Source organism: Passer montanus, unplaced genomic scaffold (assembly GCF_014805655.1).
Source record: "Passer montanus isolate IOZ18808 unplaced genomic scaffold, ASM1480565v1 scaffold35, whole genome shotgun sequence".
NCBI classification, from domain to species: Eukaryota; Metazoa; Chordata; class Aves; order Passeriformes; family Passeridae; genus Passer; species Passer montanus.
Window position 1 is genome coordinate 6,952,614 of NW_024368263.1, and position 10,109 is coordinate 6,962,722.

The 10,109-nt window shown below is 55.5% G+C and overlaps 1 protein-coding gene across 3 annotated transcripts in view; it reads left to right on the top strand.

Moving 5' to 3' along the window:
• The window catches only part of ARSG (arylsulfatase G), a 30,984-nt gene extending 21,289 nt beyond the window's left edge, over positions 1-9,695 (top strand). For all 3 annotated transcript variants that reach the window (XM_039716075.1, XM_039716074.1, XM_039716076.1), the window contains 3 exons: positions 3,058-3,178; positions 8,764-8,854; positions 9,125-9,695. In XM_039716075.1, coding sequence (XP_039572009.1) covers positions 3,058-3,178; positions 8,764-8,854; positions 9,125-9,453 — 541 coding nt within the window. In that variant the 3' untranslated portion in view covers positions 9,454-9,695. The remainder of the gene's footprint in view (positions 1-3,057; positions 3,179-8,763; positions 8,855-9,124) is intronic.
• Positions 9,696-10,109: the final 414 nt, after the last annotated feature.

Consider the following 10,109-nt stretch of genomic DNA (forward strand, 5'->3'; position numbering starts at 1 on the left):
TAGCACCCTGTGGCTTCACCTCCAAATCCACGGGCTGTGGGGCAGAGCCGCCAGCCCCTGGGGCAGCATGTGCAGGACCAGGGCCCATCCCATCCCCCTGCCCCTGCCTCCAAGCCCAGGAATTCTGATTATCTCCTCAAAGATCTTATCTCCTGCCTTTCCCAGCTCCAGTCGGGCAGGTTGGACAGCTGGAAAGCTGGAAACCCAGCAGAGGCAGGTGCAGCACTCCGGGTGCTTGGAGAGTGGCTCTGTGGCTCCCCAGAGTCACATTCAGCTGGTGTCCCCCCACGGGGACATGGCCACGGGGCCATGCCCAGCTCTGCAGGGTGGTGGTCTGCCATCAGGAAGGGGCACCCCCACTTTGGGAGCAGCACAGAACCAGCCTGGGGGGCGTGAGTGGTGGGTCATGCTCAGGAAAGTGTCACCAGCCGTGGCCTGAGGTGGGACAGGGAATGGGGAGGGACAGGGACGTGGAGGTGCTCACAGCACAGGTGGCTTTTCTCTGTGCCTCTGTCCCCTCGGGACGTGCAACAGGGACAGTGAAACCCCCCCAGCTGATGGGGAAGGGCGAGAAGCTGGGGAGGGAATGAGACAGGAGGGGCTGGGAGCCCTGAGCACCCACAGAGGGACCTGGGCCAGGTGGGATCCCCAGGAGGAGCCAGGGCTGGGCAGGGCAGGTTCTCACCCATCTGCAGGGATCTCCTCCTGCCCTGGGGTTATGGAAACACCTGGCTGGGGCACGGAGGCTGCTGGAGCTGCTCAGGACTCCGTGTGCTGCCTGGCCAGGGAGCGTGGGGGTGAGCGGGGTGAGCGTGCCCGGGGGCCAGGGAGCTGCAGCCAGCACAGAAACGCTGATGCCTCACCACAGACCAGCACCTGCACGCTGGGCTCTGCACAAAACTGCCTGCTCTGCTTTTCTTAATTATGTTTAATTGTCAGAGCCACCCACTGTGCTCCTGCCCTTCCCTGCCCCAACCCGAAGTAGGGCAGGGAAGAAGTAGGTCAGGAGGGTGGTGAGGAGGAGATTGCACCATCCTGGCTGTGCTGGCAGCTGGGGCTGGGCAGGTTGGCTGAGCTGGGGTGTGGGGAGAGCTGCCTGCACGCCAGGCAGTGTTCTGTGCCCATGGTGCCCAGGGTGCTCAGCACCACGGCGGGGCAGTGCTCCCAGCCCGTCCTGCCCAGGGGACAGGCTGCCCATTGTCCCACAGGCAGGAGCTGCTGTCCCTGGGCACTGCCAGCCCTTTTCCTTGGTGTTCAGGTGGCAGCAGGAAGCTGGAGTGTCTTTATGTATTGAATCTTGCCAGGGCAGGGGTTGTCAGCGTGGCATTCTCTTTCCCTCAATTGCCAGGATGTGCCCGCTGGTGCCTTTGCTTTGATGCCAACTTTGACCAAAATCCTATTTTTCCTTCTTTTTCCCATGGGTTACACCTGCCCATGGCTGGAGAAACCTTCCACCACCTCTGCCCTCAATCATGTTGCTCTCCCAGCCCGGGGTTGCTTTCCAGAGGTCCCATCCTTTGGGCAGGGCTGCCTGGGACCATCCACCTGCATGGAGCTGGGAGCTGGGGGTGCTGGGCACCCCTGGCACCAGGGCCAGGCTGCCCAGGTGGGCTGCTGTTTTGGGGGACCCGCTGTGCCCCAGCAAGGCGCCTGCAGGGGTTGCAGTGGAGAGCCAGGATTTTCTGGGCGCCTCGCAGCCGTGTTTGTTCTTATTTGTTCTCTCTGTCTCTTAGCAGCTAAATGAAAACTCCTTCAGTGGGAGAACGGGGGCTGCTGAGCCCAGGGCTCTTTTCTCTCTGTGCTCACACTGCAGGCAGGAGGCACCCAGGGGCAGGACCGTGGTGACAAGGTCACAGTGGCGGGACCATGGGGACAGTGGCAGGACCATGGTGACAGTGGCAGGACCAGGGCAGCTCCCTGGTGACCCCAGTTCCTGGTGCTTTTGCCTCCTGCAGCAATTTCCTTGCCCCAGCCAAGCCCCCCGAGCTGCTGGCATGGGGGTTTGTAGCCTGAGGGGTGTGGGTTGAGCCCTGGCAGCAGTGCCAGTGTCAGCTCCTGTGCCACAGCCTGTCCCCCAGGGCAGAGCTGTCATGTGTCACTTGGCCACTGTCACCTGGGGCCATGGGACACCTTGGTGTGGGTGGTTCCTCTTAGAGGTTTGGGGTCACCTTGTGACTGCATCTGTGAGGGAGAGATGCTGTTGGTGGCATTAGGGGGACAGAAACTTGTGCCCCACAGGGTGTGGAGGGTGAGGAATGGACGTGGGGGCTGTGAGCAGCATGTTCCCATCCCACTGGAGTCGAGCCTGGACCCTCTGGGACACATGGCCAGAAGAGGGGCAGCCTGTGGCCAGGCTGTGAAGGGCTGATCCCCGAGGAATGGACGTGGGGGCTGTGAGCAGCGTGTTCCCATCCCACTGGAGTCGAGTCTAGACCCCTCTGGGACACGTGGCCAGAAGAGGGGCAGCCTGTGGCCAGGCTGTGAAGGGCTGATCCCATCCCACCCCCTGCTGCTCCTTCACACCTCAGGGATGGGCCAGTGGGGACAGTCAGGGTCCCAGGGCACAGGCAGCAGGTGACAAAGCAGGGACTGTCCCTCTCTGCACCCCCAGGCAGCCAGAGGCACTTGGGGTCACCTGCCCCTTCCCCGTGTCCCTCTGCCCCAGGAAGGACCGAGGTGAGTGCTGGGCACTCTGTTGTGGCTGTGCCAGGCTGGGGCTCTCCTGTCCCATCCTGGCAGCTCGTGCTGTGCCCTGAAACAGCCACTCTGCATTGCCTGGGGTGCCAGGAGCTGCTGGCACTGCCTGAGAACCCCTGGGTTCTGCAGAGGGTGACTGACCTGCTGCCTTCCTGGAGTCAGGGGTTCAGTGCCCTGCTCCCCCTGCCCCAGGGTGGCACATCCTGACTGAACCTGAGCCACTGCTGGGGGTGAAGCCAGGGCCAGGGCTGGGTTCAGCCTTTTCAGCTGCTGGGAGCTCCCTTGGGAGGGATGTGGGGCACAGCTGAGGTTGTGGAGACCCTCACTCATTGCTCTGATGACTGTCCCCTCTTTCCCCAGCATCCTGGACATCTTCCCCACGCTGGTGGCCCTGGCTGGGGCAGCACTGCCCCCAGACAGGCGCTTTGATGGCTTGGATGTGTCCCCAGTTCTCTTTGGCTGGTCGGATGTGGGGCACAAGGTAAGGCAGAGCCACCCCCCTGACAGCAGGTAAAACAGGTGAGTGGGTGTCTTGGTTTGAACAGCAGGTGTCTGCTGAGGAAGGCAGGAGCCTCCCTTGAAATGGAAAATGTAAATCCCCTCCCTCTGAATTGTTATAATTTTGAAATTAAGGGGTTCTTAGGCAAAGATATGGGAGTAGGAATAACAGCTCTTTATTAGGGAAGAAAATATAAAAACACAAATGCAATAGTACAAAAATAAAAACAGTGAGAGAGTGAGAACAGGAGCTGACTGGGTGGAGCATCTCTGTTGTAGTTGCAGGGTCCCTCGTGGCAGGGAGGAATAATGAATGTGACTCCACGTTCTCAGAAGGCTAATTTATTATTTTGTGATACTATATTATATTAAAGAATGCTAAAATAAACTATACTAAAGAATACAGCAAGGACACTTACAGGATGCTCTCAGAAGGCTGATTTATTATTTTGTGATACTATATTATATTAAAGAATGCTAAAATAAACTATACTAAAGAAAACAGAAAGGACACTTACACCTGGCTAAGAAGATAATAATGAAAACGGTTGGCTGTCTCCAGAGTCTGACACAGCTTGGCCCTGATTGGCCAAAGAGTGAAAACAACTCACAGCAGAACCCAGTGGAACAATCACCTGTGGGTGAACAATCTCCAACCACATTCCAAAGGAGCACAACACAGGAGAAGCAAATGAGAGAAGAATTGTTTTCCTTTTCTCTGAGGCTTCTCAGCTTCCCAGGAGAAAAATCCTGGGCGAAGGGATTTTTCCAGAGAATGTGAATGCCACACGTCTCCCAGTGGGATGATGGAATTTTATCAGCCACGCAGTGAGATTCAATGGCCCAAAGGGGCTTTGGGTTAATGAAGATTGTTTGGTGCTTCATTCACAAACCTGAGATTCAGTGGCCCAAAAGGGCATTGGGTTAATGAAGATTGTTTGGTGCTTCATTCACAAACCTGAGATCAGAGGTGGAAGTGCCTGTGCCTGCAGCTTGGCACCTTCCTGTGTGTCCTGTGCCTGTCACCCCAGGGACAGCAGCCGGGGGTGCTCAGGCTTGTGGCAGCTGCAGTGCCCAGCACAGCACCTTTCTGACCCCAAAAGGCACATCAGTGTGGGCAAGGGCAGCTCCCAGCGTTCCAACCTGCTTATGCCCATTTATTTATTGCACCAGATCAAGACACAACAGACCCCACCTTTCCCCAGCTCCAGGGTGACAATGTTCCATTGGGACAGCCCACCCCGTATCCCACAGCTCCTTTCACCCCAAAAAACACAGTGTGCAGGAAAGCAGGATGACCACACGTTTGTCTTGGAGTTGCACGAGATTTTTGCAGAACCAACAACAACAACAAAAAAGAAAAAAAGTGGCCTTAATATCAGTCCCGTGGATAAATCCTGATCTTGCTTTTAAAGTACTCCCTCCTGCAAGCACCGCGAGCCAGCTCCCAGCAGGATCCTGGATTTGCTTTCGGTGTCCATCAGGGCTTTGGTATTTGCTTTGTATTTATGGAACCCTCTGCTGAACTGGGAGATGGAGCAGGGAAGGGGATGGGATGTGGCCAGCACGCTCTGCTCTGCTCTGCTCCTCGGGATTAACCCTGCTCTGCACGGGCAGGGCTGGGAGCAGGGCACTGGGGGCTGTTGGGAGCCATGGTTTGCTGGGAATGAGCCTTTACTGGGAGCAATGGTTTACTGGGAGCAATGGTTTACCGGGAATGAGCCTTTCCTGGGAGCAATGGTTTACTGGGAATGAGCCTTTCCTGGGAGCAATGGTTTACTGGGAGCAGTGGTTTACTGGGAGCAATGGTTTACTGGGAATGAGCCTTTCCTGGGAGCAATGGTTTACTGGGAGCAGTGGTTTACTGGGAATGAGGATTTACTGGGAGCGATGGTTTACTGGGAGCAATGGTTTACTGGGAGCAGTGGTTTACTGGGAGCAATGGTTTACTGGGAATGAGCCTTTCCTCGGAGCAATGGTTTATTGGGAGCAATTGTTTACTGGGAATGAGGGTTTACTGGGAGCCATGGTTTACTGGGAATGAGGCTTTCCTGGGAGCAATGGTTTGCTGATAGAGTTGTTTTTTTGGGAATGAGGTTTTCCTGGGAATGATGGTTTGCTGATAGTGGTGGTTTTTTTGGGAATTAAGGTTTGCTGGGAGCAATGGTTTGCTGGGAGCAATGGTTTACTGGGAATGATGGTTTGCTGATAGTGGTGGGTTTTGGGGAATGAGGTTTTCCTGGGAATGATGGTTTGCTGATAGTGGTATTTTTTTGGGAATGATGGTTTGCTGGGAGTAATGGTTTGCTGGGAATGATGGTTTGCTGACAGTGGTGTTTTTTTGGGAATAATGGTTTGTCAATAGTGGTGTTTTTTGGGAATGATGGTTTGCTGGGATCAGTGGTTTGCTGGGTGTCAGGGTGCAGCCATTCCTGTATGGGATTCCCCCCAGGGAGTGGGGTGCCCTCAGAGGGCCCCCACAGCCCCTGGGCTGGTGGTGTCCCCCGTGTCCCCTGTGTCCCCCGTGTCCCCTCCTGGCTCCTGGCCCCTCAGCCCTGCCCGCGAGCGGCCGACAGTGACCCCGTGCAGGGTTTCCCTTGACACAAATCCTCCTGAAAGCAGCTCCTTCACTCACTCCAATGCCCAATTTCCACACTTTCCTAATTGGGGTCGCTGGAGCTCCCAGTGTGGGCTGTCCCAGTGTCCCAGGCTGTGCTGGCACAGCCGGGAACGGGGCTGGGGTGACACCAAGGTCCTGCTGAGAGAGAGGGCTGTTGGCAGGAAAAATAAACCACATCCTCCAAGGAGCACTGAGGTTCCAGGGGCAGTAAATCCCTCTGTCCATCAGCTCAATGTGAATAGCCCAGAGCACCAAGTTCAAGCAATGAATTTTCGGGAGAGAAAAGGCTTTCCCACCCCCCCGCTTCTCTATTTTTTATTTATTAAAATAATAGCCATGGATTAATGGAAGAGTTCCAGATCTGGGGATGTTTCTTGAATCCAAACAAGCTCCTTAATTATGCAGTAAATTATAACAGATTTTCTAAGTGTGGGGTTTTAAGAGGTTTAGGAACGTGGCTGTTTGTAGGAAGGGAGGTTTGAGTGCCCTTGGCAGCATCCCAGCCGTGCTGTTAAAGGTGTAGGCAAAGCTTTAAGGCTGGAGACAGATTAATTGGTTCAGTTCCTGGTCCCTTGGCCTCACAGGGCCTTGAATATTTGCTGATTCCTGCTTTGGAGCTCTTTTATCCTGCCCGAGGAGTGTCAGCAGAAGGGCACTCTGCAGCAGAGCTTCCTCCTTGCACCAGGCTCACACTGCACCACCTCTTCCACTTTATTTCCTCCCAAAAACACAAAGATCCAACCAAATTACAAAAGGTGATGTTTTATCAAATAATTTACCTTACAACTGAGAGCAATAAGCCACCTCTTCCACTTTACACTCTCCTTATTTCCCCCCAAAAACACAAAGATCCAACCAATTACAAAAGGTGATGTTTTATCAAATAATTTACCTTACAGCTGAGAGCAATAAAAGAAAGTGAGAGCATTTAGAAATCACCCCCTACCCTGAATCCTGGCATTACTTGGAAGAGATTCCAACCAGTTCCATGTGAGATAGTGGCTACATCCAGACCAGGCAGCATGGGATGGGCACCTCTGGGTGCCTGGGATCCCTGGAATGCTCTGCCAGGCAGTGTGGATGGACATCTTGGAGTGCCTGGAATGCTCTGCCTGGGAGGCCAGGCAGTGTGGATGGACATCTTGGAATGCCCAGGGTGCCTGGAATGCTCTGCCAGGCAGTGTGGATGGACATTTTGGGGTACCCAGGGTGCCTGGAATGCTCTGACAGGCAGTATGGGATGGATATATTGGGGTGCCTGGAATTCTCTGTGCCAGGCAATGTAGGATGGACACTTCAGGGTGTTCAGGGTGCCTGGAATGCTCTGCCAGGCAGTGTCGGGTGGACATTTTGGGGTGCCCATTGGTGCTCTTTTCTGGACAGCATGGGATGGATATCTTGGGGTGCCTGGAATGCTCTACCAGGCAGAGTGGGATGGACACCTTGGGGTGCCCGGGGTGCCTGGAATGCTCTGTGCCAGGCAGTGTGGGATGGACACCTCGGGGTGCCCAGGGTGCCTGGAATGCTCTGTGCCAGACAGAGTGGGATGGACACCTCGGGGTGCCCGGGGTGCCTGGAATGCTCCCTGAGGGGCAGGGCTCCGTGCCGGGCACCTGCTCAGGCTCTGCTGCACTCATCAGCTGTGAGTGCTGTTACTAAACTTGGCACTGCAGCTGCCTACAACTCCAGCAGATGTTTCTAATTTTTAGCACAGTGGAAATTTCTTGAATCACTTTTAAACTCAAATCCCAGGGAGGAAACCTCAAGTGACTCATCCCCCAGCGAAGGCACTGGCTCCGCGGCAGATGTTATCGGAGAGAGGAGCTGCTGGAGCGTCCAGCTCACTTGTCTCCTCACTCCCCAGTGCCAGAGCAGCCATCCTGTGTGGATCAAATGTCCTAAATACCAAAAGGGAGAGATTTGACCCACCCTTCCCTCCTTGCCTCGCTGCTCACCCCTGGCTGTTGCCAGGGAAGGGAGCCCTCGCACAGCGGGGTGAGTCAGACGGACGGGAGGGATGTGGGAGTGATGTTCCAGCACCTCACCTTCCCCTCTGCTCCATGAGCTCACCCTCAGCTCGTGGCTGGCTGCTGGCTCCAGCCTGGGGCTCGGCTCCCTTGGATGTCCCCACTGCTGGCTGAGCTGTGAGCACCCAGCGAGGTGCTGGGTGACACAGAGCACCTGGGACCAGCCTGGTCCCCAAACGTTCCTCAGGGATTTAGTGATGGAACAAGGGGGAATGGTTTTAGAGTAAAAGATGGGAGATTTAGATTGGATGTTAGGAAGAAATTTTTAAATTTAAGGGTGGGGAGGCCCTGGCACAGGTTATCCCAAGGGCTGCCCCATCCCTGGAAGTGTCCAAGGCCAGGTGGGATGGAGCCTGGAGCAACCCAGGCCAGTGGAAAGTGTCCCTGCTCATGGGAGGGGGTGGCACGGGGTGGGCTTTGAGGTCCCTTCCAACCCAAACCATTCTGTGATTTTATGAGCCCCAGAGCCTTTGTGATCCCTTTCTTGCCATCGAACTGGGAGGTGAATTCAGAGGGTCCTGCAGGGCCAGGAAAAGTCCAAGGGAGATGTTGGTGTTTCCTGAGCCCTTCTGCCATCATCCCCCTGTGGTGGTTTCAGTTTGAAACCAGGCAGAAACACCAATTTCATGAAGTGCTTTCAGTTCACCAATTTGGGATTTCCCAGCCAATGCACCAGTTAATATGGTGGGTTCATTGTTGGCCAAATGTCCACATACCCTCCAGAATTATTTACTCATTTTCTTGCTGTGAGACAGAATTAGGAGGAAGGCAAAGCAGCTTCAGCACTCACAGCTCTGCTGTTTGCTCAGAGTCCAGTGGATGTGCTCAGGGGTGGGATGTGGCTCATCTGGGGAGGGAGTGGGTTCCATGGAGCAGGTTTTCCTGCCATGGGCTGACAGGAACTCTCCTGTCCTTCTGCAGGTTCTGCTGCACCCCAACAGCGGCGCAGCCGGGAAGGTGGGCGAGATCCAGGCGCTGCGGCTGGCTCAGTACAAGGCCTTCTACACCACAGGTACTGCACTTCCAGAGCTTCTAAAGCCTGGGAAAAGGCTTCTGGAATTCTTAGATCCCTGCAGATGCAGGTGAAAACCTACTCAGGTTAATTCAGCCAAGAGCAGACCCAAGGATGTGCTGAGCTGGCTGCAGGGTGGTGCTGCAGCCTGGGGCTGGTCTCAGGAATGCTCCTGGATGGGGTGGGAATGGGCCATCCTGGGTGGGTGAGGAACACAGAGGTGATCCCAGACCTCTGTGACTCCAGGGTTTTCTCCCATTTCCTCCCTAGGAGGGGCCATGGCCTGTGATGGCAGCACGGGGCCGGCACAGCAGCACCACCCACCCCTCATTTTCAACCTGGACCGTGACCTCCAGGAGCAGCAGCCTCTGGATGTGGCCTCCAGGGAGTACCAGGCAGTGCTGCCTGCCATCAGCAGGGCTTATGCCCAAGCTCTGCAGGACATTGCAGCAGACAACGTCTCGGTTGCAGATTATTCCCAGGATCCAGCTGCAATTCCCTGCTGCAACGTGCAGCACGTGGGCTGCCGGTGCCACGGGGCTCACCAAACCACACGGGATCCCCACGTGGAAAAGAGAACACCCTGGCTCTGTCTTTAAGCAAATAATTGCTCAGGCTGCTCCTTTCCCAAGGGTGGTGTCTGTGAATTCCAGGCTGGAGGTGGCCATGGAGAGGGATGGAGGCTGTGGTTCCCTTTGCTCCGTGCTGGGAAGAGGGAGGTGAGCTGGTTTTGGGTCTGGGGGAGCACAGAGGGTCCCCTTTGGACCCTGGGCATGTGGAAGGCTTTTTGTAGGGCTCTTTATCTGGGAAGAGACAGCTTTTTTATTAAAACTACCTTCTGTGAGAGCTGGCTTTGGGAGAGGAATCCTCTGGGAAATTTGCTTGGTTTTCCTCTGAACAGAAACCTTACAGGAGCAGCTGGGGGAGCACAGGGCAGGGGAGCATGGGGCTCACAGCCTCTGGGCAATCTGCCCCTGCAGGTTTGGTGGCTGCAGAGAGAAAATTCCTGGCTGGCAGGAGGGGAGTGCTCTGGGAATGGAGCACCTGCCCCAGCAGCTGCTGAGCTTCACCAGAGGGGTCAGGGCAAGACCCAGCTGTCTGTGCAAGGAAGGAAGGAAGGAAGGAAGGGGGTCCCAGGCTGTCCCCAAGGGCTGCCCTCCATGTGGGAAGGATGCTCAGCTTGTTCTGCCAGGGTGGAGCTCAGGATGTGCTGTGACATCCAAGGGTTTGGGAAAGGCTGTTCCCTGAAGGTTCA